At 62.1% G+C, this 27,220-nt stretch overlaps 3 protein-coding genes across 3 annotated transcripts; 1 reads left to right on the forward strand and 2 right to left on the reverse strand.

Moving 5' to 3' along the window:
• Positions 1–44: 44 nt before the first annotated feature.
• On the reverse strand, positions 45–5,220 carry CHLRE_07g341300v5 (uncharacterized protein). The gene is made up of 11 exons (XM_043064358.1): positions 4,433–5,220; positions 3,952–4,037; positions 3,485–3,566; positions 3,256–3,321; positions 2,822–3,063; positions 2,359–2,484; positions 1,863–1,986; positions 1,500–1,560; positions 1,217–1,311; positions 903–962; positions 45–482 (listed from the first exon to the last, which is right to left on the reverse strand). Exons 1-11 carry the CDS (start codon positions 4,595–4,597, stop codon positions 435–437), a joined length of 1,155 nt encoding a protein of 384 aa, XP_042922948.1. The 5' UTR covers positions 4,598–5,220; the 3' UTR covers positions 45–434.
• A 1,000-nt stretch (positions 5,221–6,220) lies between these two features.
• CHLRE_07g341250v5 (uncharacterized protein) lies at positions 6,221–13,480 on the forward strand. The gene is made up of 9 exons (XM_043064356.1): positions 6,221–6,737; positions 6,936–7,262; positions 7,428–7,511; positions 7,723–7,833; positions 8,097–8,196; positions 8,375–8,887; positions 9,087–10,125; positions 10,336–11,686; positions 11,981–13,480. The coding sequence occupies exons 1-9, from the start codon at positions 6,456–6,458 to the stop codon at positions 12,974–12,976; spliced, it is 4,803 nt and encodes a 1,600-aa protein (XP_042922949.1). The 5' UTR covers positions 6,221–6,455; the 3' UTR covers positions 12,977–13,480.
• Positions 13,481–13,762: 282 nt separating this feature from the next.
• CHLRE_07g341251v5 (uncharacterized protein) lies at positions 13,763–20,990 on the reverse strand. The gene is made up of 17 exons (XM_043064357.1): positions 20,966–20,990; positions 20,623–20,747; positions 20,269–20,350; positions 19,926–20,123; positions 19,668–19,741; positions 19,114–19,348; positions 18,405–18,773; positions 17,159–18,188; positions 16,842–16,965; positions 16,623–16,642; positions 16,211–16,382; positions 15,968–16,042; positions 15,741–15,797; positions 15,429–15,512; positions 15,214–15,252; positions 14,862–15,068; positions 13,763–14,625 (listed from the first exon to the last, which is right to left on the reverse strand). Exons 2-17 carry the CDS (start codon positions 20,734–20,736, stop codon positions 14,560–14,562), a joined length of 2,946 nt encoding a protein of 981 aa, XP_042922950.1. The 5' UTR covers positions 20,737–20,747; positions 20,966–20,990; the 3' UTR covers positions 13,763–14,559.
• Positions 20,991–27,220: the final 6,230 nt, after the last annotated feature.

A 27,220-nucleotide genomic window follows, 5' to 3' on the forward strand; every position in this document is an offset into this window, starting at 1 on the left:
GTGCCACAACGTCTTAGGAACTTCATGTCGGAAATACATAATACGGCATGTGATATATTTAATAAACAAGGCCAAGGTAGGACCCGGGGGTCGCCCTGCGCGAACGTGGCCTCCGCCTGCTGGCTGCAGCTGCCACGCTCTCAAGGCCCGGGCGTGCCGAAGCCACACGCCAGCCCCACCCAACTTCGCAATACGCCACCGTACGCGGTACGCCACCGTAAGCCACCACGATTTGGTGTTGCAACTTGCTTATTGAATATTGGAGTCTGGGAATATACTGCACACCACGGGACTACACCAACCTGCCCCTTTGCCTGTCCCATCGCACCGTACCCATCACTCCGTACCCAAGCTCCATACCCTCTACACCCTCGCTACACCCTCTCCAGCCGCAGCGTCCGTCTCCGCCTCCGCCCATCAAGAATTCAGGGCCCTCAGCCGTAGATGGTATACTCGCCGTACTTCTTCTCGGGATCGTAAATCTGTGGGAGGTAGCGGAGGAGGGGTGCGGGGCACAGGCGGTGTAAGAACATGGAACGGGGCTTGTCCGCGAGGTTTGCCAGTGGTGAGACACGAACTATGCACACGCATGCAAATGCGTAAAGCGCATGGCGCGGGCGGACGCGCTGGTGGTGAGCACTAGAGGTGGATCTTCCCTGGTGGGGAGCAAGGCATACATGCACACATACTCGTGCGGGGCAGAGGTATGCATGGCACGGGCACGATCTTCAAAGCGCTCTCCTGCGCCAGCAGCAGTACAATGACTATACTGACGGCTATTTGCACTCGTTAGCCAGGCCAGCCCAGGCCAGCCCAGCCCCTAGGCTGCCAGTTCTCCAGAAATCGGAGACCTCCAAACGCCACGCTGCTCGCAGCCCCTCCCCCACCCCTTCCGAGCTCACCTCCCAGCGGCTGGCGGGGAAGATGTGCTTGTTCTTGTCGTACCAGTGGCGCTCCACCACCTGCACCACAAGAGGGGGGCCACAGCGGGGGCTTCGACCAATGACGTACGGAGCGCGGCCCCGCAAGGCAGGTCAGCCCGCCGCCCTCGCCTCACACACGTGCGCGTTCCCAACCACCGTTCCCAACCCCAGACAAATAGGGGTACGTGACACGACATGAGACGTAACGACACGACAGGACCACAACCCCGCTAGGCCGAGAGCTACGGCACCGACAACGCGGGGACCACACCACCACCGCCGCTGACTCGCACCTTGCCGGCGTGTGTGTCCTGCTTCTCCTGAGTGGCGTCGTTGGTAATGCGAATGTCGTCCTTGACCGTGAAGTCAAACAGCGGGCCCGACTTGCCTGTTAAGGTACATGGGAAATGGTGACGCATAAGAAGCATAGGAAGCACAGGAGGCAGATGACCCGGGTAAAGCAACAGCCGGGGATCCATGTTCGTTTGGTGGGCCGGCACAAAAGTTGGTGAACGGCTCCCCAACCGCAGCCCTGTTTTGGATGTATTTCACACACCCCCACACACGCACACGCACCTCGCGCCTTGCTGATGATGAGCTCGTAGAAGGTGTGGTGGTGCGGCATGATCAAATCTTCCTGTGGGTGTATGTGTGGCAACCATTGAGCGGCGGAGCAAGCAGCGCATGTTGGCGGCCCGGGCCCCTACCACGTCTTCACCGAGTAACGTTTCGCCAACATGGGCCTAGCGCTCCCTGCCCGCTGCTGCGCACTGCTGCCACCGCACTTCCGCAGGCCGCACCAGCTCGCCCCTCACAGGCCCCGCTCGCCCCTCAATCGCCCCTCACAGGCCTCGCCTGCTCCTTACACAGGCCTCGCCAGCTCGCCCCTCACGGGCCTCGCCCCTCATGGGCCTAGGCTGCTCGCTCGCCGCTCCCCACCTTGATGTACATGAGGTTGTCGATGCCCACGTGCCGCAGCTCGCGGAACTCGGGCGCCAGCTGCTCGCGCACGGCCTTGAGGAAGCCGCCGATGGAGTCGCCCTTCTTGACGGACACGTTGCGGCTGCGCGGCGCGTGTGGGTGGTGGTGGTGGTGGTGGTGGTGGTGGTGGTGGTGGTGGTGGTGGTGGTGGTGGTGGTGGTGGTGGTGCATGTGGTCGTGCGTGTGGTGGTGCGCGTGGCGTTATGCGTGGCGCAGGTTGGCTCAGGAAGCCAACCGAGATTTGTCGCCAGGTCCAGGCATGGCTACGGCAAGTAGACGATTGCGGCAACGTACAAGGGCGCTGGGCGATGCGAGGCAGGCAGGCAGACGGCATCAGCTTCCCCCACCACGCACGCGCCAGCCGACCAGGACTCGCAGCCTCCCCAGCCCAGACCCGCCCCATGCGCTCCCACCCCACGTGTCCCCTGCATTCTCCCTCTGGACCCCCTCTCACCGGTGTCCTGTGCCGTTCCAGTAGGAGTAGGTGATGGTGAGCGGCTCGGCCTTGATCACGTCCTGCGCCAGCTGCCACTCCTTGCGCAGCTGCGCCCGCATCTCCAGCTCCAGCCGCTCCCGGTCCCTGACAAGGCCAAGAGCGTCAGGGCGCAGGAGTCACAAGACGGCGTGGCATGTGAGCGGCTGAGTCAGACAGGCGGAAGGCGGTTGCTGTATGTTGGGAGCCGACGGAAATCCCCATTCTAAGCAATCGATATAAGAAGGAATACGGTAACGAAGGGCTAGCAAGCTAAAAGGGACCCCGCGCTTTTGCGACGCCGCTTCTGTGGAGGTGAACACCGTATAGATCATGCACACACAGGCTGCAGTGTTATGGTGTCATGTCACGGGTTTCTTTGTGGACAAAGAAGAGGCGCAGCATACGGTGCATAACGAATGAAGCTCCGTCAAAGAGCTCTCACTTGTCGGGTAGGAAGTCGGTGGTCACGGTTGGGTCCTTGCCGAATTTCCCGAACTTGCGCTGCTTCTTCGACAAACCGTTGCCGCCGTCGCTGCCGTTGCCGCCCTCGCTGCCCGCCGGCTCCTCGCTGCCTGACCGTGCGGCCGCGCCGTTGTCCGCCGCTGGCTCGGGTGGCTGCGCCGCCGCCGCTACCCGCGCCAGCGCAGGGAGCTTGAAGGCCGGCTTCACAGGCGGCCGGGCATCCTGCGGCAGGACGGGTATGGGCAGTGTGACGTTTCAGCTTCCGCCTGCTGGCAATGACCCATGGCGCCAGGCAGGCAAGAGACGGTCACCCAGACGACAACGCCGGCTTTCAACGGAGTGCACACAGGTCCTTTGGAGTCCTGTGGAATCCTCAGGGTCCTGTGGATTCCAGCGAGGAACGCTCTTGCCTACCTCCTCGTCCTCCTCGCCCTCCTGCTCCTCGTCAGCAAAGAAGCTGAGCTTGGGCTTTCTCAACTCCTGCACATCATTATGAAACCAGGCCCACTTGCTTCAGCATTTGCGACATCAGGCTAGACAATTGTGACCAAGGCTAGATGAGTGCATAACGGAACAGACCACCTCCCTGTACCCTGCAGCTGTCCCTGCAGACGAGCAATGACGCCACCACCGCCGCACGCACCTTCTCCCGTTTCCGCTTCTCTCGCTCCTTGTTCGCCGCGTCCTCGTCCGCCTCCACCTTTCGCCGCTGCTCCTCCTCCATACTGCGGGAGCAACGTGATCAGAGGCACACGTGGTGGCTTCACGCGGGCGCTTTGCCGCGTGCCACGCACAGTGGGCCTACCCGACCCGTGGCCGCATACCTGCAGGGCCCTTCGCCTGCACAGCTCTGCCCCACACTTGCCTCCCCCTGCCCCTGCCCGTAGGCATCGTGCTGCTCTGCCTCTGCCCCAGTCCCAGCCCCAGCATCGGACCCACAGCCCGCGTGCTGGGGGCCGAGGCCCCGGACCCGAGGCCCAGCTCTTGTTGCGCGTCGCCCCACAGTCCCGGTGCGCGTCGCCCGCACAACCCAGACGCCTGCTAACGCACCCCACTCGTCCCCACCTCACCCCGGCCCGGCATGGCCCGCCGCCGCCTGCCTGTGCTTACCGCTCCTGCAGCGTAGTGCGCTTCTGGATGAACTCCGCCTTTGTGACCAGGCCCACCGTCTCGTTCTTGAACGCGTGCTCTAGCGCCTGTGGAAGGAGTGGAAGGATCGGCCGGGACGCGTGCTTGCGTTGGGAGTAAGCACAGGGGCGGCACGCACATGGCTTGTGCAAGTGGGGTAAGCATGGCGACCGGTAATTGGTTCGGGCATAAGTTTCGGTTGGTAAAAGGCAGCGCCGCCACAGCCCTGCAACAGCCTCGCCCTGCGCCTGACACCTAGCTCGCCCCTCAGGCGTTGGCTGGCGCCGCCGCGGCGGGTGTTGCGGTCTTGTCCACACGGACAAGCAAAGAAATGGCCATACGCGGAGGTAGGAAGGAGCAGTGCAGTCAAAGTAGCACTGCTGCACGACGACGGAGCCACCGTGACCCCCGCTTGCCACGAAACACACACCCGCCCAACCCTGACCCACACTCTCCGTCCCACCTCCTCAGTGGATGCGCCGAATTGCCTGAGTCCCGCCGCATCCGCTTGGTCTTTCGTCTGCTTGTGCATCTGCTCATATTTCTTCTTCTGTTCCTCGCGCTGCTTCTCCATGCGCCGGATGCGCTGCACATCCTCGCCGGTGCCCACATAACCGTTGCTATACATCTTTACCAGCTGTTTGGTCCTCTTAGCAACAGCTTTTGATGCCTACAGCCCGGCGGGGGCCGGGGCCGAGTCGAGAAGCAACGCGGAGCAGTAGTTCTGCGTTCTTGACTTAATTGAGTGACAGATTATAGTACACGTATACTCTATGCCAGAAAGAAACCTCGCGAGGCCCGGTCAGCAACCAGTGGAAAGTTCTGCAGTCCGCCCTCTCAACACAAGCTTTGTGACCACCGTTATCCGTATCTCACATATATAAAGTCAAACTGCAACGTGAAGCTCAACTTGGACAGCCCAGCTGCTGAGAACCCTGCCATGGGCTGATCCGCGCGGCAAAATGGCAGGGAAAGAGACTGTTCCCAAATTGTCTTCTATGTTGCAAAGAGTTACGTGCATCGGGTGAGCGAGCTATGCATGCACTACGACGGAAGTTACGCAAGAAGGGGCTTATGGTCCCTGCGGTAGCTATGCGGTGCTTTAACGCTCAGGTGCGTGCGGTATTATCTTACGGTGCACAAGTGTGGGCACCAGACGCGCTTCTCCAAGTGTTCAATGCGTCCCCAGTTGACGGTCAAAGATATGGAGCGTTTGATCGAGCACTAGAGCATGGCATGGTTCGCATTCAGATGGATTTCATGAAGGAAGTGGTGGGAGCCCAGAAACCAACACATGAACTGCTCTTTCGAGAGCTTGGGTGCATGCCACTACACGTGCATTGGGCTGAGCTTGTTTTCCGTTTTTGGAACCAACTGGTTAAGGCAACCGGCACTGTTTACCATCAGGCGTTTAAGGAGGAGATACGAGCGGTGTTGAGCAACCTACCGACGCCGCCCACGCACACGTGGGGGGCTAAAGTTCTGCGGTTATTGATGGTTGGCCTTGGCTACCGTTTCAGTGGAGAGGCAGCTGATATCGAGGCCAATATTACACGCATTACTACGCAAGAACTGGATGTTGCCTCCCTCATGGGGAAGGTACGCGAGAAGTTTGAGGAGGACTGGGCTAGCAACAGGTTAGAGGTTAATCCACGGGATTTTGTGACGCAAGCAGGGGTCAAGCCTGGCGTGAAGATATGTCGTTACAAGCATTGGATGGGGGAAACACGGCACACGCAAATCTACATTCCTCGAGCATGGCATGTCTCCATGATGAGATTCAGGATGGGCGTGTGGATGATTGAGGCTAACAACCCACGCGGTGCGCAGGGTGCGCACAGGGAGAGAGCACAGAGAGTATGTCCGCTTTGCCACGCTGATGGGGAGGAGCATGTAGAGGATGAGAGGCATGTGCTGCTTGAGTGCAAGGCGTACGATGATATCAGAAGCACGCTGTGGGAGGTGATTCCCGCGACTATGATGGACGCGATGGCCAGTGGTGACCAGAGGGGTTTAGCGCGTGTCATTCACGCGATAAGGCTGCGACGTAACGACCTTACGGCGCGACCAATTTAGATATATTATTGCATGAACTGTTTTGCTTTTTGAATAATCCTTTTGAGACTAGTTTTGGCGGTCCATGAGCTTCCTGGCTCGTTTGGACCAATCTACGAGCATGAACTTGTAACATCAATCAATCAATCATGAATGGAGTTGATGTTAGCCCCACATAGTACCCATAATGGAACTCACAATGGCTTGAGCACGCCGCTATTTCATAAGGCCAACTAGTGTGGCGGCACTACGTCGCCGTCGCGCGCGCTTGCCAGGAAGTGACCGTCTCTCTAGAAGCTTGTGAACTATAATTGAATCCATCATAGCAGCTGCGGCTCCGGAACTCTGGGGCCTTTGGCCGGAATTCCTTTGACCAAACTGCACGCCTTGGGACCTGGTGAACGGAGCAGTGTGAACACTACACTCCCACCATGTCAGGTCGTCAGACGTGGGCAAAGCGCGCTGCGCGCTCTGCCGTCGAACGGCCGGGCGCGACGTCGGCGCCACCCGCGTCGGCGCCCGCCTGCGACGCCGACGGGGGCACCACATGGGCGGCCCTGGACCGCGACATGCTCGCCGCCATCGCGGGCTGGCTGGACAGCGCACATGACGTGGCGGCGCTGGCGTGCACGTGCCGCGACGCCCGCACGGTGGCGGCGGCCAACGCGGTGTGGAGCCCCCTGCTGGCGCGGCACTTTGGCCTGCGGGTGCAGGTGCGTGGCAGGAAACCCCCGGGGGGCTGACGACTCGCAATGGCCGTGGCGGGTGCGTTGGGCGCGGCTGATGCGGTGGGCGCAGGTCGCTCTTGGGACCAGGCCTACACCTACACCCTGCCGCTGCCATGTTGCGGGCTGGCGCGCTACGTCACCTACTGATCCATGCCCTTGTGTCTGCGCCCTCGCGTGTCACAGGCGGCCCAGGCCACGCCGCTGCGGCTGCTGTACCGGCAACTGCACGGCGCCTTCCGCGCCCAGCAGCGGCACAGGCAGCAGCAGGGCCAGGGGCAGGGCCAGGGGCAACAGGGGCAGGGGCCACAGCGCGGGCAGGAGGGGCCGCCAGGCACGGCCGCCGCCGCCGGGACCGCCGCGGCAGGGCCAGGGACAGGGCCCTGCACTAGCCCTGCAGCGGCGGCGGAGCAGGCGGGCATTGTGGCAGCGGGGCTGGGGTCGCGGGCGGCTGTGAGCTTCGCGGGCCTCTACACGGACGGCGGACTGGACGAAGACGACCCGTCTTTCTGGGTGGGAGGTTTTGTGCTGATTTTTGTCCATCATGCGGGCTAGCCGTTACCGTACTCAAGAGCCCTTACGGCCCTTTATGTTATCGACGGCTTAGTTTAAGGCAAACGTTCTGGCTCCATGCGGCAACTCTCTGAAATCGTCCGCACGCCCGGCCGCCCACCGCAGGCGGGTCATTTGTTCCAGCCCAATGGCTGGGCTATCTACTGCAGCCGCGCGCCGGCCAACATCCACTGCATTGGCATGCTCAAGGTAGGAGCTCGGCGGCGGTGGCGCAGGCAGAGGGTCCGGGACCTTGGGAAGGCGTGCATGGCAGACAGCCCTGCCGCCGGTCAGGCATGACTGCTAGGTAGCACATCGCAGTCAGCGGTGCGTGCTATGGGAGTTCGGCCTCACCTTTTCATGCTGCTGCGGCCTTTGCTGCGCCCTTTGCCGCGCCGCACGGTTACTGTATCGCCTGCAGGCTCTGAACGCCGAGGACCCACTCACCACTGCTCACCGTGCCGAGATGATCTCGCTCGCAGCCGACGTGGCATGGGTGCTGTTCCTGCACCGCGTGCCCCGCAAGCTGCAGGCGAGTGCCGCCACCTCATGCGCTTGTGGCCACTTAAAAGCCACAGGTGTTCGTCATGCTGTTGTGATTGTGCACCGCTCGTGACGTGTAGAACACGAGGGCTCCGGGACTGGTGCTGCGCCGACTGCACCGCTGCAACGCACCTCGTTGGATGTCCTCCGGCGGGGCGCCGCACATGCACGTGCACAGTAACACATAAACGCACAATAAGTCAATGACGCGCACCTTGACCTGCACATGCACATGCAAACTCACACTTGCAGGACCGCCTCAAGCCGCGGGACCCCACCGCACCGCCCGGCCCCACACACGAGCGGCTGCGGCGGGCCATGCTTGACTCCCTCAAGAACTGGTCCACACTGGGTAAGGCGGGGCGGGGCAATGGGTAGGTGGGCGGCTTGGGCCCTATACCGGACCGCGTCTGGACACTACGGCGCTGACGCCGCTGTCACACGCAATGTACGGTATGTGACATGCCAAACCGCTAACACCCATGTTTCACGCCGCCGCGTACCATCACTCCAATCGGCTGTCTGGTCAGGCCTTGAGCGGCTGCTGCTGGAGCTGGTGGTCTGGCACCAGTTCCTGCGTCAGCAGAATGAGGCGGCGGCGGCGCTAGCCGCAGCCGCCGGCGTGGCGGAACCCGCGGCTGGCCCCGACCAGAACGGGGCCGCCGCTGCCGCGGGCCCAGTGGAAGGCAACGGGACAGCGCCTGGCCAGGCGGCGGCGCAAGCAGCACCGGGACAGGGGCAGCAGCAACAGCCGGGCGAGGGCGCGGCGGCGGTGGCCGCCGCCGCTGCTGCGGCCGCGGCCGCCGCCGCCATGGACCAGCTAGGAATGATGGACGCCTTTCCCGCCGGCGTGGTGGGCGCCGCCGCGCCGGCGGCGCCGCCGCTGCCGCCGCGGCTGTCGCGTGTGGTCGCGGACATAGAGGCGGGCCGGGCGCTGAGCGGCACGAGGGCGCTGAGCGGCTTGGGTCGGGGCGAGGGGTATGAGGTGTGGGACCGCCGCTCGGGCGGGTACCTCATTAGCCCCGAGCTCGCCTCCACTACAGGTGCGCACCGGGTTGCGCGCTAGGGGCTGGTGTGTGCTGTCTACCTGGCTTGCTAAGCCGCCATCATCACACACCGTGCCACGCCGCCGCACAAAATTTCACAGCCCGCACGCGCCTCAGACGCGTACCTCACTGCCCCTCCGCCCTCCCGCCTTGCCTGCCTCCCTGCCTCCCTGCCTCCCCGCTTGCCTCCATGCAGCTGTGGTGGACGGCATTACCGTCTCCCGCGCCGGCGAGTTCACCTGCCCGGTGGCGGCCGGCGCCGTGTTCATGAGCCAGCTGCCTCGGCAGGAGCACCTGGCCGCGCTGCAGGAGCAGTGGCAGCAGAGCAGGCGGCGCGCAGTGGAGCGACAACAGCAGCAGCAGCAACAGCAGGAGCAGGGGCAGAGACAGGGCCAGGCTGAGCAGGGGCAAGGGCAGGGGCAGGACGGGCAAGGGCAGCAGCAAGGGCGGCAGCAGGGGCAGGGGCAGGAGCAGCATGATGCGGTGGCGGGCGCGGGCGCGGCGCTGGAGGCGGCGGGCCAGGCGGACGGTGGCGACGGCGACGAGGATCCCAGTGGCGAGGGTGAGAGCGAGGACGACGCACACGCAGAGGCAGGGGCCGAGGCAGGGGCCGGGGCTGAGGCTGCGGCTGCTGCGGCGACGGCTGCGGCTGCTGCGGAGCCGAGCGGCGGCGCCGCAGGCGCCGCGCAGGGAGCCGCGGGCGGAGGTGCAGCAGGCGGGGCCGCCGGCGGCGGCGCCGCCGCTGGTGCCGCCGCTGGCGCTGGCGCCGCCGTGCGGCGGCTGACCGTAGCAGAGTTGCGGGCGCTCAGCCGCGCGCGGCGGGCGGCGCAGGAATCGGTGCGGCGGTCCTTCAACTGCATGGTACGGCAGCAGTACGTGCAGGCGCTGTCGGGCGTCACAGACGTGGCAGCAGTTGAGGCGGCGGTGGCGGCGGGGCTACTGCCGCCGGTGGCGGCGCGCGGGCGCGCCGAGGGCGTAGGCGAGTGGGTTGAGTTCGCCCGGCCGCCGGCTGTAGCAGCCGCAGCTGCAGTGGGCGGCGCTGCTACAGCCGCGACCGCAGCGGAGGACGCTGCGGCGGGACCGTCCGGCGGCGCTGGGCCGAGCGGCTCGGCGGCGGCGGCTGCACGGGCGCCGGTGGCGGCGGCGTCACTATCGGATGAGCCAGCAATGCCGGTGGTGGACGAGGCGGCGGCGGCGGGCTGCGCTCGTACGCTGTGGCCGGTCGTTTGGTTCAGGTGGGAGCGAACATGGGCACACAGTCATTGTGGTTTCCGCCGCGCCGCGGCTCACAGCGCTGCATAGCGCGCGCTGGAGCATCTCCTGTAGGCCGGCCTGGCCTCTTAATTGCGCTTACAAGTGCAAGTGTGGGGGCGTCCTTGGCACCAATCTCCAGGCCCCAGGTCCTTGCTTACTGACTTCACGCGCTGCTGCCCATCCCGCCACAGGTTCTTCCCGCACCAGGGTGCGGGCGACCCGGCGGATCAGGCCATGGCGCTTGAGCTGCCGCCCGCGCTGCCGGCCGGGGGGCCGGCGCAGCCGCCCGCAGATGGAGCGGGGCAGGCAGGTAACGGGCAGCAGCAGGCGCAGGGTCAGCAGGGTGCGCAGGAGGGCGAGGCCGCCGCCGGTGCGGGTGCTGGAGAAGAGGAGGAGGGTGGTTCGGGGGGCAGCACCACCAGCAGCGGGAGCGGCGGCAGCAGTAGCAGCGGGAGCGGAGGGAGCAGCGAGAGCAGCGGCGACAGTAGCAGCAGTAGCAGCGGCATGTACATGATGACCTCCAGTAACGAGGGCGAGGAGGGCGATTCGGATGGCAGTAGCACCAACAGTGGCGGCAGCAGTGGCAGTAGCAGTAGCAGTAGCAGCAGCGAGGAAGGCGGCGAGGGAGGCGACGGCGACGGCGCGGGTGGGGCGCCTCCGGCGGAGCCGCCGGCAGCGGACATGGACTGGGACGCCGCGGCGGCGGCGGCGGACCACGCGCTCCAGCAGCCACAGCAGGGGCAGCAGCAGGCGGCGGTGGCCATGGCGGCGGCGGCGGCGGCCGCGGCGGCGGACTTCGAGGAGGAGGGCGAAGACGACTGGGTCGAGGAGCTGAATTTCCTGTACGGCACAGACACGCGGGATCTGTTGCCTCCTGGAGCCGGCGGCGACGCCAGCGCTGGATCTGGATCGGATTCGGAACCGGAGGCGGAACGTGCCAAGGCTGGCAAAGCTGGCAAAGCTGGCCAGGCCTCGGGATCCGGCGGGGACGGTAAGCAAGGCGAGACTGCTGCAGCGGCAGCAGGTGGTGGCGGCGGCGGCGGTAGCGACGGTGCGGGGCCGTCCAGCGGACCGGCGCGCGCCGACGCAGCCGGCAGCGGGGCCCGCAAGCGCAAGCAGCCTGCTGCTGGGGAGGGAGCGGCGGGTGACGCCGACGCGGATAAGGGCGAGGGCGAGGACACGCCGCGACAGCGGCGGCGCCAACGGCGGAAGCAGGACCCGAGCGCTGACGGGGCGGCGGAGGGAGCCGGCGGCTCCGCTGCTGCGGCCACGTCGGGAGCCGCGGCACCCGCGGACGGTGCAGCAGCGGCTGCGGAGGCCGAAGCCGTGGCTGCGCACGAGGCGCCGGATGCAGGCCCCCCTGCCTCTGCGGCAGCGGCTGCCGCTGACGCTGAAGCCACCACGGCACCTGCTGCTGCTGCTGCTGCTGCTGCTGCTGAAGGCGGGAGCGGCGAGCTTGCGTGGTCGGGTGTGGGCGAGCTGCTGGAGGGGCTGCCTATTGGGACGTGGGTGCGCAACTGCACGCGGCCCAACGTTGCAGGGGTGAGTTGCGGTGCGGGGTCTGGGAAGTGCTGGGTTGCCGGGGCTGGTTGTTTGGGCTATACCGGGTTCGCCGCGTGTTTGGTATGGTATAATGTCAGCGCGCGGCTGAGCGTTCAGCACTGCTTGCACGTCAACGTTATGCGGTTGGGGTTCTGTGGCAGGGGGGCTTAAGCAAGCATCTGCACACCGCTTCGCCAGCGGGCACAGCCGGTCCGCGACAGTGCGACTATATCTGACGTCCTAGCATACTTGACACGTAACGCGTACCTCCTGGTTGCGTTGATGGTTGTGCAGGTGCTGCTTGGAATTGTGTCGGAGAGCGCGGGCGTGCAGGCGCTGCGGCACACATACGCCAACGTGCAGACGGCACTGCAACAGGAGCTGCAGGCGTTGTCGGCGCAGCGGGTCGCGGCGCCGCCCGCCGGCACAGCCGCCGCCGCTGCCGCAAAGGAGGCGAGCGCCAACGGCGGCCACCAACCCCACCACCACCACCACCACCACCATCACCGGCCGTGGCAGGAGGTCAAGCCCGGGACTGCTGCTGTACCCTCCTGCCCAGTGGAGGCGGCGAGGGCTGCTGCCGAGGCGGCGGCGGCGGCGGCGGCCGCGGGCGCGGACAGCAATGGCGCTGGGGGCAGCGTATCGCAGCCGCGGCGCCACTCGTTGCAGGATGCGCAGCCACTGGCGCGGCTTCTGGCCGGAGAGGAGGCGGGCAATGCGTTTGAGGGCATGCTGCAGGCAGAGCCTTGCTCGGCATCACAGCGAGACCGTCGCCGAAGCGGCGGCGGCGCAACCTCTGTTGAGAATGCAGCTGCCGCCGGTGCTGCGCCCGTGGCGGCTGCTGACGCTGCTGGTGGTGGTAATGGCGCGGCGGCGCCGGCGCCGGCGCCGGCGCCGGCGCAACCACAGCCGCAGCCGGCTGCCATGCCTTCAAGCCACCTGTGCATGGGCCTGACGCAGCGCTGGTCGGGCAACACAGCCATGGTCAAGCTGATTGCGCCGGAGAACCGCTCGCGCGAGTTCGGTGACGAGGAGGAAGACCAGGACCCCAGCCTCAACATAGATGTGCAGTACGTGGCGTTTCGGGGGGTGGCGCTGGCGCTACTGGGGGCAGCAGGGGCGGCGGCTGCGGCAGCTGCCCCTGAGGCAGGGAAGGTGGAGGAAGTGGCCCGGGAAAAGGGCGCTGAGGGTGGGGAGGGCGGCGCCGCAGGGGAGGGCGGTGGCGCCGCGGGCGCTGGCGCAGGCGCGGGCGGTGGGCTGCCGCCGCTGCGCCTGCTGTCGCCATCCTGAATGTTGGCTGTGCGCGCAAAGCGCTGGGTGCAGAGCGCTGAAGATTAGGCTGGCCTGGATGCTGACTCGTGGTGTCTTCCTTGCGTGTCATGGAGGCTGTGGGTGACTGTGTATTCTTGGTTCGGGGGGGCGCTTCTTGGGCAGTATGTTCTACATGTCATACAGTCACTGTACAAATTTGGGTGACCGGCATGTTGGGTAACCGGCGTGTTGCCGTGTTGGTATAGTGACTTTCACCGCGCCAAGAAGCACTTGTCGAGCTTCACATCATTCCGCCGAAAAAATGATCGACTAGAGCGAGAAGGCGGATGGGCGTGCACATTGGATGCAGACCCATGCAGATCGTGCTGAGCAGCCGCGTGGCCTGCATCGTGCCGAGTGCAGGTGCAGAGCCCTCCTTGGGAAACAGGTAGTTAAGTCGGCTTGGTGAATGGTGGTTCTGTACGAGCCATGGGCACCGAAGGCGGAGTGCGTACACATGATGGCATGTAACAAACATCACTCCGTTTCACCCACGGCCCTCAGGAAACCCAGTCCAGACCTGTTCCGTTCAGTAACCACGTGTAACTGCCACGCCTGCCAGGCTCATGCAGCCGGCTACACCAGCTTGAGTCACGAACCAATCACCAGGTCACAACACACCTGTCTTACTGCGAATTGCGTAGTAATCTCTCACAAGCGCTTGCTAATGCTGAATGAGCATGAGCTCTTTTGCAACCTCCTCGGCCTGCATCTATGTGGTAATGTGGGTGCACACAGAGGCGTCAGGATTGCGGCACGCACGGGCGTGTGAGACGGTTACACATGGCCGGGCACATAGCTGTCTGTCACTACTAACGCACCACACATTACTGTATCAATGCCCCACCGTTGCTCCTTACAACTTGTAACTTGCGGAAATCTCAGTAGTTACACGCACACATGGACGGACAGAGGCGGCCTGTTCGTCGTCTTCTGGTCGCGGGTTAACGGGGTCCTCACCCCCCCCTCGTCCAGGCGCCGCGGCAAACCTCAACCCCGGGGAATGCCAGGCCGTGACCAGAGTAGATTGCACACGGTAAAACTAAAGTAATCAATCGTCCTCCGTTGAAACACATTCACCAACGACTCTGCTGACAACAACACAGCAGCTTCAGTTGTTGACGACTGTAATGCAGTGCTCCAGTGCAACATGGTGTGCCCACGGGTGTGCCTCCGTCTGATTCAGTACAGCTCGAGAGACACTCATCAATTAGAACTCGAAGCACTCTCTGCGAGTCAGATAACATACACAATAATCAAACAGGACGGTGAACGGCTTTCGAGCAGCATGCATGACATCTCCTTATAGGCACCGAGGCCTTTCGTGTAGTCACCACACCTGTAACGAACATTCCCTTTTGGATCTAAGTTCCTCTCAACACCATGCTTAGAGTGTCACAACTCTAATCGTGTGCAGGAATCACGCAACCCAGATTTCCGAGAAGCATAATGTCCGATGTAACGAAAAGGTCCAGGGTGACCATGACATCAACACGCCACGTCCGAATCGCGCATCCCAACCTGCCCCTGACACTAACAGTACCCTGTGCTGTCAGTACTTCTCATGCCTTCTGCTGCCGCAGCAGCTGCTGCTTGACGAGCATTAGCTCTTTGGCAACCTCCTCGGCCTGCGTTGATACGGGGTGCACACATGGGCGAGTGTCACATGAGATGCGAGCCGGGCATCAGGGCATACCACGTGTGATCCCCACCCATGGTTTGTTACAGCTGTGTGTCTGACTGTTCTGACCTGGGCTCCACCCCCTGGGGTACACGTGCTGCTACATGCATGCGTACTGCCAACGCATTGTGTACTCAACAACGACATTGGTGCCCCCGTAGTTCATGCCCCCTCACAACTTACTGCAGGACGCCGACGTGGATCTGCATCGAACAGCAACTTGACCAGCTGAAGCAGCCGGGGCGGGCAGCAGCTGCGGGGGATGCGATCTAGCGGCAGCCTCTCACTGCGGACGCACACCTTGAAGGCGATTGCCACGATTGAGAAGTCGCGCCAGGGCTGCTCGCCGGTGAACATGGCCCAGATGCATACACCCAGGGAGTACAGGTCCTGTGGGCGAGCCGTGCAGCAGGCAGCGACGAGCAAGGTAAGTCAAAGTAACAAACAAATCACGCAATTCAATTGAATGCATGTCTGGTGCATGGTAGTGTTGCTGGCAAACACAATGGCAAGGCAGCAAGGGAGTGCCACTTACTGCGTGGTGTGTGATGATGGTGTTTGTAACGTCAAAGCACTGCGCGCGTGCAAGACGATGTGGGTGTGGTTGGTTAGAACCGTACAAGTGCAGCAGCCTAGTTCTGACCGCCTGCCATGCATGGATAGCAACCCCGCCATGCGCCAACGCATTGCCTGTTAACCTTGGCAGCAACAACAATATCCTTTGCTTGCAAGCAAAGTGAACATTCGCACCTCTGGAGCGATGTACGCTGTCGTGCCAGCCTCTGGTTCAAGTGTGGGCATGGTGGTGGCCCTGATTCGGGCCAGCCCGAAATCCTGCATGTGATGTAGGGAAATAAAAGCGAAATGCATTCTTACTAGGCGGACTACCGTAAACAAAGCACCCTGTCCTCTCCCTGCCCTTGGGCATTGCTGGAATGCTGGCTCATCAGGCGTGAACCGTCAGCGCCCAAGAACTGCATTATTGCGCGGTCCAACCCTACTCAATCATGTAGGTTGCCAAACAAGCTACTGCTTGGCACCCGCACTTGCATGTTCACTCACCGCCAGTTTAACCTCGGGCAAGTCGCTGTGCGCGTTGTTCAGGAGCACGTTGGCGGGCTGCAGGGAGAGGTGCGTGCGCACATGGTAAAGCTACGCAACACATACGGCAACTATGACCCACAAGGCCATAAACGACCCCTTGCACGTGCGTCCTTGCCAAGCAGGTGTCACGGTAATTCCCGCGTTGCCACGCACGTGCCTTCCCGCCCGCCCGCCTTGCTTGTCACCTTGAGGTCGCGGTGGGTGATGGTGGGGTGCATGTACGACAGGGCGGAGGAGATGCCCAGAGCCACATTCAGGACCTGTGCGTGTGTGCAAGACGGCCGCGCGCGGGGGCATTGGCAGAAACAGCACCGCAGAATGGCGTTAGTTCGCACGGGACTACGCACTAGCTGCGAAGCTCCAAAGGAGCTGCCTGCCTGTTGGCACACGGAGCAGCTAAGGCACCCCCGCGTACCCACGCCGCGTACCTGATCCAGAGGCATCAATGGCGATTGCGCCGCTGCATTTGCACCCCCTTCACCGCAGCGGCGGTTGTATATGAGTGCCTCCAGCGACGTCCCACACAGCTCCATGACCAGGCAGGGCTGGCGGGGGTCCAGGCACGCCGCGATGAGGCGAACCACGTTGGGGTGAGAGCACCTGCGTGTGCACGGGTCCGTCCATACAGGTAAGCGTGCACGCCAGCCTCTTGCATCCGTGATGACAACCACCTGTGGTACGGCAGCGCAGGCTTATCCAGTGCGGCGCCAACATGTGTACGGTAAGAACAAGTCAACACTGCCCTAGCCCCCAGCATCAGGCCGTGAATCGAAGGGACCGCCCACGGTTATGTGCGTTTGCATCTTCCAGCAGGGATACACGGAAGCCAGGCGGCCTCACCGTCCAAGCACGTTGATTTCCTGCACAGCCGAGCACAGAGGAGGGGCATTGTAGGCGTGTGCGTGGAAGGAAGGGGAATGGGCGTTTCATCTACCTCGCTTGTCCCAATGCAGGGCCCTGGACCTGGTACCGTGGGTGCACATGCAGCTAGTTTCCTTTGCACGTAGGTCGACTCTCGAGTCTCTTAAGGCCTGAGCACAAATAGCGAGTTAAGCTCACCTGTTGCAGCGCCGTTACCAGAGCTGCCGTGTTGCCGGCCGCCGCGCCCTCACCGTCCCGCACCAGCATCTTCACCGCCACCTTCTGCCCCTGATAGACGCCCTCGTACACGCGCCCAAACCCACTGCGGAAACGAGGCAAAGGTACCCAGGCATCAGTGAGACATGCATACACGCGGCTGCTAGCTTGGGCCGAACGCGCACTATATCACCGATTCACCGAGCAGTCATGAGCACCTGACGGCATGATCAAGCGAGGTAAGGAACGAAGCCCAGGCCAACACTCCCAGGGGTCTACACATGAACAGCCTCACGCACCCGCAGCCGCGCACCACCGGCAGCAAATGTAGAGTGTTGTCCGTGGACGCATAGGCCGCAGCGGCCATGTTGGGCAGGGAGCGGGAGATGCTGCACTCTGTTAGACCGCCGGAAACGTGTGCTGTGCCACCGGCGGCACTGCCATGAAGCCCAGCAGTTGACGCGCCCCCGGACCCCACTACCGGATGCACGGTTGCTGCTGTCGAAGGTCCCACACCCAGGGTTTCTAAACCAAGAGGTACGGACATGCAATGTGCGCCGGCCGACTCCACAGCACAACCACTGCCGGAGACGTCCGCTGCCGCTGCCGTGTTCACAGCCGGGAACTTGAGATGCCCGTCATCCTGGTTCCCGTCAACAGTGCCACCAGTGCCGTCCTCAACGCCACTGCCCAAGCCAGCGGCTTGCCGAATGCTTGACACGTACGAGACAGGTTCCACAGCAGCAGCCCTCCCTGCTGAGGACAGCAGCAGCTGGGCCTGGGCTGGTGTGTGTGAGCACGTGGCCGTCCCGCACGCGCGACGGTCACTGCGGAGCGCCTCCGCAGCGGCTGGCGTTGCTGCTGCAGCAGGATCCGGAGGCCCGAAGCTGGAAGAGCTGATGTCCCCGGGTGGTGAATGCCGCCGCGCTGGTAGCGGCAGCTGCGGCTGCGGCACCTGGGGGGCACCCACTGCGACCGCATTTGTTTGTCGGAACCCCGGAAGCAGTGCTGCCATTTGCTGCTGGGGAGGCATCATGACCGCCGCCACGCCAGCGGCAACTGCTGCAGCTGCAACGGCAGGTGGCGGAACAGCCACGGCCGTCGCCGTTGCCGCGACCTTTGGTTCGGTCCTCAGCACGGCTCCACCCGCCGCGGTTACCGCTACGCCGGCGTTAATGCTGAGATTGAGGTCGAGGTCTGGGCGGAAGGGACTGGTGGGCAGGACGGGTCCCGCCAGTAGGAGGGGTGCTGCTTCGCTGCCATTTGGGGAGACCCGTGGCTGCAGGGACGTTTGGCGGCTGGCAGTGCCGATGCCACTCGTGTCCTCGTCTGCAGCAGCGAGCGGGAGAGACGGAGGCGGAAGGAGCGGAGCGTGGGAACGGAGTGTAGGTGCATCGCGCCCATGCACGTACGCTCGCTCGTTCTACTTGGGGACGTATATATTACTGCATGTATGGCGACTTATGTGCCGCTCCCGTTCACATTTACAATAATACGTCCAAGCTGCGCGTCCCAACATTAGCCCCGCTAGCTCCCTTGCCTCACCCTTCAGCAGGCAGCCGTCCGCTGTTGACTCCCTGGCACCAGCCGTCCGGCCGCTTGCGTCCGTGCACTCAATACACTCCTCCGTGAAGCTGCCGACGGCGCCGGCTTGGCTACCGCCGGCCGCCGCCGCCACAACGGCGGTAGCAGCACCCTTGGCGGTCGTCCTCTCCGACACGTCTGTGCACAACGTGAAAGAGAACACAGCTGCCAAACCGCCAGCAGGTTTGCTGTTGGGCTCCGCATCGACTGCTGCAAGCTGCCGTGACTCTAGCTTGCTCGCCATGTCGCCGCCCAGCCCATTGCGCCGCCGCCTCCATGCAGACCGCCAGCACACGACACCGGCGGTCAAGAGCGTCAGCAGGGCCGCACCTGCACGTTTGGACATGGGGATATGTTCAGTAGAAGGAGACACCAGACGCCACGTGCACTTGAGCACTGAGTGCGGATGTGTGACGCAAACACATAGTGTCTCATGCCCCATACATGCGCTATCTTTGCGCAGTGCGCAGCATAGCCCATCCACACACACACACACACACACAATGTTTTCCTTGTGCTCTTTAACACACACACACACACACACACACACACACACACACACACACACACACACACACACACACAGACAGCCGTAATGCTCGTATCACCCGCATACATCCACCGTTGCGTGCTGCATGTGCTTCTGCCCGCCAGCAGCAGCCTCGCTCACCTCCCAGCGCACACGCCAGTGCAATGGCGACTGCTGTATCATTGCCATCATCCCCTGATTCTTGCGCGGATGCATCAAGCCCGCCCCTGTTAGGGTTTCTCATTGTGACGATGGGAGCCGGTGGGATGTTGCTGATGGCCCAGGCGTTGCAGCCCACAGGGCCATAGGCGTCCAAGCATTTGTCATCCGCCAGCCGGAGGCAGGGCGAGGTGAGGTTTTGGACTACCCAAATGTACTGTCGAAGGGATGTCGAAGGCAGGGAGGATGCAGCCAGACAACATTCATTAAAAAGTTGGGACACATAGAGAACCGGAACCTTGGAGCATCAGGCGTTCAGGGGCAGTCAGTTCCTCCTCCCGACCAAAGTGTCATGTTGCCTGTTGCGAAACCCGATCTACCTACAGTTTACGTTACCAGCAGTTTCCCATGGCCCCAGGAATACAGTCGCCAATCAAGGCCAAGGTCTATGTGGAGCAGAGCGGTCTGCATGTACAACTTATTCAAGCATGCAGCAGGGGCTTCCATGCATTTGGGCATGCATCCATTGTACGCACGTTAGTTGCCTCGGGTGCACCGGCAGAGTTGATCTCTTGGCCGCTGGCCACCATTGATTCAAAGGCAACGACGTCTGCATTGACGTAGAGCGTTGTGCGTGACATGTCATGCATGGTTAGCTAGCCAACAATCATGGCCTCACGCTCGCTCTTAGGCCCCTTACTTGCAGTCAGCATGCCCACCTCCTTCCCTTCCCTCTTCCCTTCCCACTGTTCCTGATTCCAGCTTCCCAGCCCTGCACCCACGTTTCCACGCACCTGGCCAGCACCTCCGGGCCATTGGGTAGGCGCTCGCTTCAGAATTACTGTTGATGTCCACACAACCGGTCTGGTTGACACGCGGCGTGATGCTGATGGGGATGTCAGCCGGCAGCTGCCCGGTCGCCTGCGCCGCTGCCACTAGCTCGGCCAACTGTCCCAGGTTGTCAACCCGGCCTGGCAGCGGATTGCATGACTCTGTCCGGGTGGAGGTTTGTTGAGGGGTTTGCAAGTGCTTGGTGCACGGTGCAACAGAATTGAAAGGGACTGTGTAGCCTGCATCTGCTGCATATGTTGACAACAATAACGCCTTCAACACAATACCAGAATATGCACACGGTACCTGAGAAGAAGATGAAATTGCTGGAAAGCAGCCGCGCCTGGGAGCCCGGGTCTGAACGCTCCAGGATTCGCCACGAGGGGGCCTGTGACGGATGGGGAAACACGTTAACAGAATCTTCGTACACGCGTGGCGTATCAGTGCCCGTGCTGCTCCTGCAGCCATGCGGTGGCTAAATGCGCCTGTCTCCTATCTGCCTAACACTGCCGCACATGAGTTATTGACTCCTTACTGCCGTGTAGCGTTACAAACCGCCACGGCCCCAAACGACAATCCCAATCTCTCAAACCGACAATAGCCTCCACTCATGCCTCAAGCGGCCTAGCAACTCATTCGTGGCCCTCAGCGGCCTCCTACCTCCGGCCTCGCAGCTCCCGATAACCCCACCAAGTCCGCCGTGCCCGCCCCAGCCCGCCCGTGTTGAGGTTGCACTAGTGGCCGAAAGTGCTGCCAGTACTGGGTGTGTCGCATGTATGAAGTGCCTGATAGCAGCAGAGTCCAGACAACCACGCACGCCGCAGCGCCCACGGGTGCCACCACATTAATCCGCGGCGGCACCAGGGGGGGCGGGTGGGTTGTCACCGTCCCGGCAGAGGGACGATCCGAAATACAGTACAGAAGCACAACGGCAGATAAGGCGCCGTGTGCTCCTGACGCGTACAAGACCCAGCTCGGTTCGGCCCCATGCACAGGCACGTACCCGAGCGTCCTGCGCCGTGCGTGACTCTAACGCAACACGGCAGTTACGTCGCAATAACTAGACTTATCTCCACTGCGCTGCGATAAGTCAGCGCTTATTGACTCCTTACTGCCGTGTAGCGTTACAAACCGCCACGGCCCCAAACGACAATCCCAATCTCTCAAACCGACAATAGCCTCCACTCATGCCTCAAGCGGCCTAGCAACTCATTCGTGGCCCTCAGCGGCCTCCTACCTCCGGCCTCGCAGCTCCCGATAACCCCACCAAGTCCGCCGTGCCCGCCCCAGCCCGCCCGTGTTGAGGTTGCACTAGTGGCCGAAAGTGCTGCCAGAGTTTGGTAGTAGTCCTCAACGCCGGGAGGTCATGGTGCGGGCGACGGCAGCCCTGGTGGCTGGGCTTGATTGGCTTCGCGTATGCAGCTCTTCTCGCAAAGCGCTTGGCCCAACGGCCGGTCATGCAAACCAAGGTGCGGTCGGCGGTGATGGCGGTGGCGTTCGTGCCCTTGCGCTACCGAAATCATGTGTCTCGAACACCGCGGAGCGCTCCGCCCATCGCCTAGCTTGCGCACGAACGTACGGTCCTAGTTGCACACTCAACAGCGGTCAATAGAACGAGCTTCGTGCTTGGGGATATTGGCTGCACGAGCAGCACCATCACGCGGGGATGAGCGCCGCCGGAGGCGCCGCCGGCACCTGCTGCAGGCGCAGGGCGACGCCAACGCGGGGCCTGACAGCGCCACACTCCGTCGGTCATGGGCGGCCAATGGTCACTACCAGAAGACAAGCAGCAATAGGAACACGACTGGCTTTGCAAGGGCCATGATACCAGACTCACAAACGTATCAGGTGCACCAATGGCCACGACAGAAACACACATGCGTTATCCCGCGTGCGCCAGCCATGCAGACGACGCCGGGGCGTTACAGGGAAACACATGCATCCTTGTTCAGGTGTGTGGCTTGTGGGCAGCTGTGGCCGTCCGTGTGCCCAGGAAAGGTAACAGTGCGTGTTGGCACGTGTTGGCACGAACCACTGGAGACCTCGGTACTCTCTACCGGCCCCCAGGGCCATGCCATAACACGTGTTGACGTTGTAGGCTGCTCGGAACAACCTTGGGAATAATAACAACGTCGTGACTCGAAGCTGGGACAGGCTAGCCAACATGCGCCACGCAGGAGAAGGCGCGAGTTGCAACACTAGAGCGGTTTTACGTACGCGAGTCACGCGCGGCAACCTGCCCTTCGTTCACCCGCGCCGTCGTGGTGTAGGATGCGGGCAGCCATGCCCAGCCGTGCAGCATGGCCACGAACACTAATTTCTTTCTTGCTAGCTAGGTGCCATGCTTGAGATTTGCAGTGTCTTGCATAAGAGTCACTACCAATCAAGCAGTAGGTACACCCATAGATAGCATCACCCCGGCGGACGCAGGACAGGCGCGCACGTGAATGTTTGCCTCCAAACGCCGCGGGGATGCATGCACACAATGTCCCGTACGTGCCGATACCGTACGCCACGGCAGCTGTGGGGTGTACCGTAATAGCAGGGAGGGCAACATGAAGGGTAACACCTCAGCAACCCCAGCAAGGCTGGCCTGGTCGAGCGGCGCGGAGGGGTGAAGGATACCCGGCACGCGTGGAACGCGCAATGTATCTATAGTGATAGAAGGCGTAGTGATGGGAGGAAATAAGGAGCACTCGGGGCCGCGATGGCGGGTTGGATGCGCCACGGGCCCCGGCCCAGCCAAAGGGAGCGAACGCTGGGCGGAGCCGGTGGGTGAGCGACTCGAGGGACGTGCCAGTAGTGAACAGCAGTGGCGGATGGGTCATCCAATGTGAGAGATGATACAGCCACGCCGGCAGCCAAACTCCGCACTCGACCACGTACGGGCACGTCGTGGTACTGCTGTGAGGAGGCCGGGCTGAGTTGGGATGCCTGCCAAGCCTGGCTACCCACATGTGAGCCTGTGTCGCCATACGCTCTTAATAGTAATGACATATAGCACACTGCTCCTAGCACTTCGGTGATAAGTAATTGCCCCGCCGGGTGAAGTAAGGCCGGGGCTGAAAGGAACCAAGGTTGGTTCCCTAGGCGTCCACTCGCGAGTGGGCAGGCGACACATACAGTTGGCATTGACGTGCGTTGCGGAACTAATGCGTACGTTGGCTTGGGTCTCTGGGTTCATGAGGCATTGACAGAACACGCTGCCCCTGCTATGGCTCTGACGAAGTAACATGTATGCATACATGTCCTGAAGGATTGGCAGGGAGCGTGCCGCACAGCACGCAAGCCGCGTGACTACGGTAAGCATGAGGCCATAACGTGACACAGATGCCGTGCCATACAGGCGGCCAACGCTACGGCACAAGCCAGCTTGACGCGTCCACAGATACATACATGGCGCCTGACACCTGGATAGGAGCTATCAGTCTGACTGTGGGGTCGATGCTACCCCGGCATGGATCTGGGTTGAACGGTTGGTGGTACCATCGCGCGGGCATGGCGGGTCGAGTAGCGTGTTTCATGCACGGCACTCCCGCTAACCAGCTACACACCGCAGTGTACTGGTTATCCAACAACTACATTCAGACCATTCTGGTATCCCACTCAAACCTGCGCCAAGTGTCAGGAAAAGCGCTTGCCAAGTCGGCTACCCGCTTTCACAGGATGGCGAGCGGGTGACTGGCATGTGTACAGGCGGGTGGGCCAACAAGAGGGGAGGGCGGATGGGTGCCGTGACTTGGTGGTGGGCCCCACCGCGAGCAGCAACAGCCCAGCCCAACACACGGGCGCCATCCAAACCCACCAGGCAGGCTGTAATCCCAGCTCCGACCGTATCTCGCAACAAAATGTTGGTTGCGCAGGGTCGGGCTCACTGCGTGACACAGCGTCCGATGCCTGGTGCAGGGCACGAAGGCATGTTTATGCGTCATGCGGTATAGTTATGCGTCATGCGGTATTGTTATTGGCTGGGCATAGCATGCTGGCCGAACTGCACAAAACTCCACATCGCTCACTGAGGGCGAAATATCCGGAAAAACAAATTCGGCACTTGGGCCTAGTGCACACATCGAATGCATATAGGTTGGCTTGGGGTGCGTCAGCCAAACTACAAGGGTGGTGCCGCGTGATAGTATGATGTGCGTGCGGACCTCAAGACGTACAGGGTGACGCATGATCACGTAAGCCCGCTCCGTTGTCAACACGAAGCAATAGCGAGGCGCAGGCTTGCCGTGCACGGTACACTCAAGGCGTATTGCGACAGGGCACGCAGCAGGGCACGCAACAAGTCGAAGCGTCCATAACGACAGGGCAGGCAGCATAATTGCATGCGGCACACAGGCCATATCGCAAGACACATGATGCGAGGCGCAAAGCCTGTTGCTGGCGGCACACACGCCGTATCCGAACGTGGCGCTCAGACCACACATTGTCCACAACGCAAAGGCATGTACAACGAAGGCACGTAAGCATTTCAATGCCGTCTATAATCCACAACGCAAGAGTGTGGAGCCCGTTGCTTGCGGCACACAGGTCGTATCATAAGGGCACGTATGCCATCTATTACCCAAAAGCAAGGGTGCGAAGCCGTTGCTTGCGGCACACAGGTCACATCATACGGGCACGTATGCCGTGAATTGTCCATAAAACAAGGGTGCGGAGCCCGTTGCTTGCGGCGCACAGGCCGTATCATAAGAACACGTACGCGGCGCATTGTCCATGAAGCAAGGGCGCGGAGCCCGTTGCCTGCGGCACACAGGCCGTATCATGAGGGCACGTACGCCGTGAAGTGTCCATGGAGCAAGGGCGCGGAGCCCGTTGCCTGCGGCGCACAGGCTGTATCATGAGGGCACGTACGCCGTAAATTGTCCATGAAGCCAGGGCGCGGAGCCCGTTGCTTGCGGCGCACAGGCCGTATCATAGGGGCACGTATGCCGTCCATTGTCCATAAAGCAAGGGCACGGAGCCCATTGCTTGCGGCGCACAGGCCGTATCATAAGGGCACGTATGCCGTCCATTGTCCATAAAGCAAGGGCGCGGAGCCCGTTGCTAGCGGCGCACAGGCCGTATCATAGGGGCACGTATGCCGTCCATTGTCCATAAAGCAAGGGCGCGGAGCCCGTTGCTTGCGGCACACAGGCCGTATCATAAGGGCACGTATGCCGTCCATTGTCCATAAAGCAAGGGCGCGGAGCCCGTTGCTTGCGGCGCACAGGCCGTATCATAAGGGCACGTATGCCGTCCATTGTCCATAAAGCAAGGGCGCGGAGCCCATTGCTTGCGGCACACAGGCCGTATCATAAGGGCACGTATGCCGTCCATTGTCCATAAGGCAAGGGCGCAAAGCCCGTTGCTTGCGGCGCACAGGCCGGATCCCAACGGCACACACGCCCCTTCCCCAAGGGCACGCGGGCCCTGCGGCCTGGATAGGCAGACAGGAGAAGTACCGCGCCAAAAGTCCTGAGGGTCTTGGGGAGGTGGGGGTGGCACAATGGAAGATGTGGAAAGGTATTGCACAAAGCTGTGAACTGTAAAGCGACGGGTAGACACGAAGGCACGGCAAGCAGGACCGCGCATGGCAAGCAAGTAGCCCGCCCGCACAGCTGTGCATGCCCTTTTGCTTTCAGTGACTTGCCGAACGCCTTGTCCGCAACGCTTCGCGCGCCTTTGCTCCGCTTGAAAGCTCCGCTCTGCTCCGATTTGCTCCCGAATGCGGCCCCCGAACCAAAGCGTGGTTCAAAGCGCCAGAGAAGCTTCGAAGGGCATTCCCTTACGATCAGAGAGCGAGCGTGATCAAGCTAAGGGGTTCCATTGAGCAGGATCGCGCAACAAAACGCTGCAACTCCGTCTGAGTATATATTAAACGCTTATTCGGTCCATACATGGTCAAGTATAGTTAGAACCAGGTATAGGATTGCAAAGAAAGTCCAGAAATGTAGGGAACGTTTAAGTGCGACACACTGAGGTCACCGTCCCGGCAGAGGGACGATCCGAAATACAGTACAGAAGCACAACGGCAGATAAGGCGCCGTGTGCTCCTGACGCGTACAAGACCCAGCTCGGTTCGGCCCCATGCACAGGCACGTACCCGAGCGTCCTGCGCCGTGCGTGACTCTAACGCAACACGGCAGTTACGTCGCAATAACTAGACTTATCTCCACTGCGCTGCGATAAGTCAGCGCTTATTGACTCCTTACTGCCGTGTAGCGTTACAAACCGCCACGGCCCCAAACGACAATCCCAATCTCTCAAACCGACAATAGCCTCCACTCATGCCTCAAGCGGCCTAGCAACTCATTCGTGGCCCTCAGCGGCCTCCTACCTCCGGCCTCGCAGCTCCCGATAACCCCACCAAGTCCGCCGTGCCCGCCCCAGCCCGCCCGTGTTGAGGTTGCACTAGTGGCCGAAAGTGCTGCCAGTACTGGGTGTGTCGCATGTGTGAAGTGCCTGATAGCAGCAGAGTCCAGACAACCACGCACGCCGCAGCGCCCACGGGTGCCACCACATTAATCCGCGGCGGCACCAGGGGGGGCGGGTGGGTTGTCACCGTCCCGGCAGAGGGACGATCCGAAATACAGTACAGAAGCACAACGGCAGATAAGGCGCCGTGTGCTCCTGACGCGTACAAGACCCAGCTCGGTTCGGCCCCATGCACAGGCACGTACCCGAGCGTCCTGCGCCGTGCGTGACTCTAACGCAACACGGCAGTTACGTCGCAATAACTAGACTTATCTCCACTGCGCTGCGATAAGTCAGCGCTTATTGACTCCTTACTGCCGTGTAGCGTTACAAACCGCCACGGCCCCAAACGACAATCCCAATCTCTCAAACCGACAATAGCCTCCACTCATGCCTCAAGCGGCCTAGCAACTCATTCGTGGCCCTCAGCGGCCTCCTACCTCCGGCCTCGCAGCTCCCGATAACCCCACCAAGTCCGCCGTGCCCGCCCCAGCCCGCCCGTGTTGAGGTTGCACTAGTGGCCGAAAGTGCTGCCAGAGTTTGGTAGTAGTCCTCAACGCCGGGAGGTCATGGTGCGGGCGACGGCAGCCCTGGTGGCTGGGCTTGATTGGCTTCGCGTATGCAGCTCTTCTCGCAAAGCGCTTGGCCCAACGGCCGGTCATGCAAACCAAGGTGCGGTCGGCGGTGATGGCGGTGGCGTTCGTGCCCTTGCGCTACCGAAATCATGTGTCTCGAACACCGCGGAGCGCTCCGCCCATCGCCTAGCTTGCGCACGAACGTACGGTCCTAGTTGCACACT

Source organism: Chlamydomonas reinhardtii, chromosome 7, assembly GCF_000002595.2.
Source record: "Chlamydomonas reinhardtii strain CC-503 cw92 mt+ chromosome 7, whole genome shotgun sequence".
NCBI classification, from domain to species: Eukaryota; Viridiplantae; Chlorophyta; class Chlorophyceae; order Chlamydomonadales; family Chlamydomonadaceae; genus Chlamydomonas; species Chlamydomonas reinhardtii.

Bases quoted from the DNA above. Each gene is read 5' to 3' on its own strand.
- CHLRE_07g341300v5 (XM_043064358.1), bottom strand. From the start codon at position 4,597: ATGTATAGCAACGGTTATGTGGGCACCGGCGAGGATGTGCAGCGCATC. The intron at 3,567-3,951 runs GTAAGCACAGGC...TTGCTCCCGCAG, and splicing joins CGCACTACGCTGCAGGAGCG to TATGGAGGAGGAGCAGCGGC. The intron at 963-1,216 runs GTGCGAGTCAGC...CTTGTGGTGCAG, and splicing joins AGGACACACACGCCGGCAAG to GTGGTGGAGCGCCACTGGTA.
- CHLRE_07g341250v5 (XM_043064356.1), top strand. From the start codon at position 6,456: ATGTCAGGTCGTCAGACGTGGGCAAAGCGCGCTGCGCGCTCTGCCGTC. The intron at 10,126-10,335 runs GTGGGAGCGAAC...ATCCCGCCACAG, and splicing joins TGGCCGGTCGTTTGGTTCAG to GTTCTTCCCGCACCAGGGTG. The intron at 11,687-11,980 runs GTGAGTTGCGGT...ATGGTTGTGCAG, and splicing joins CGCGGCCCAACGTTGCAGGG to GTGCTGCTTGGAATTGTGTC.
- CHLRE_07g341251v5 (XM_043064357.1), bottom strand. From the start codon at position 20,736: ATGCGACACACCCAGTACTGGCAGCACTTTCGGCCACTAGTGCAACCT. The intron at 19,742-19,925 runs GTGCGTGGAAAC...ACGTCAATGCAG, and splicing joins GGCCCGGAGGTGCTGGCCAG to ACGTCGTTGCCTTTGAATCA. The intron at 18,774-19,113 runs GTGAGCGAGGCT...CCAAACGTGCAG, and splicing joins ACTGGCGTGTGCGCTGGGAG to GTGCGGCCCTGCTGACGCTC.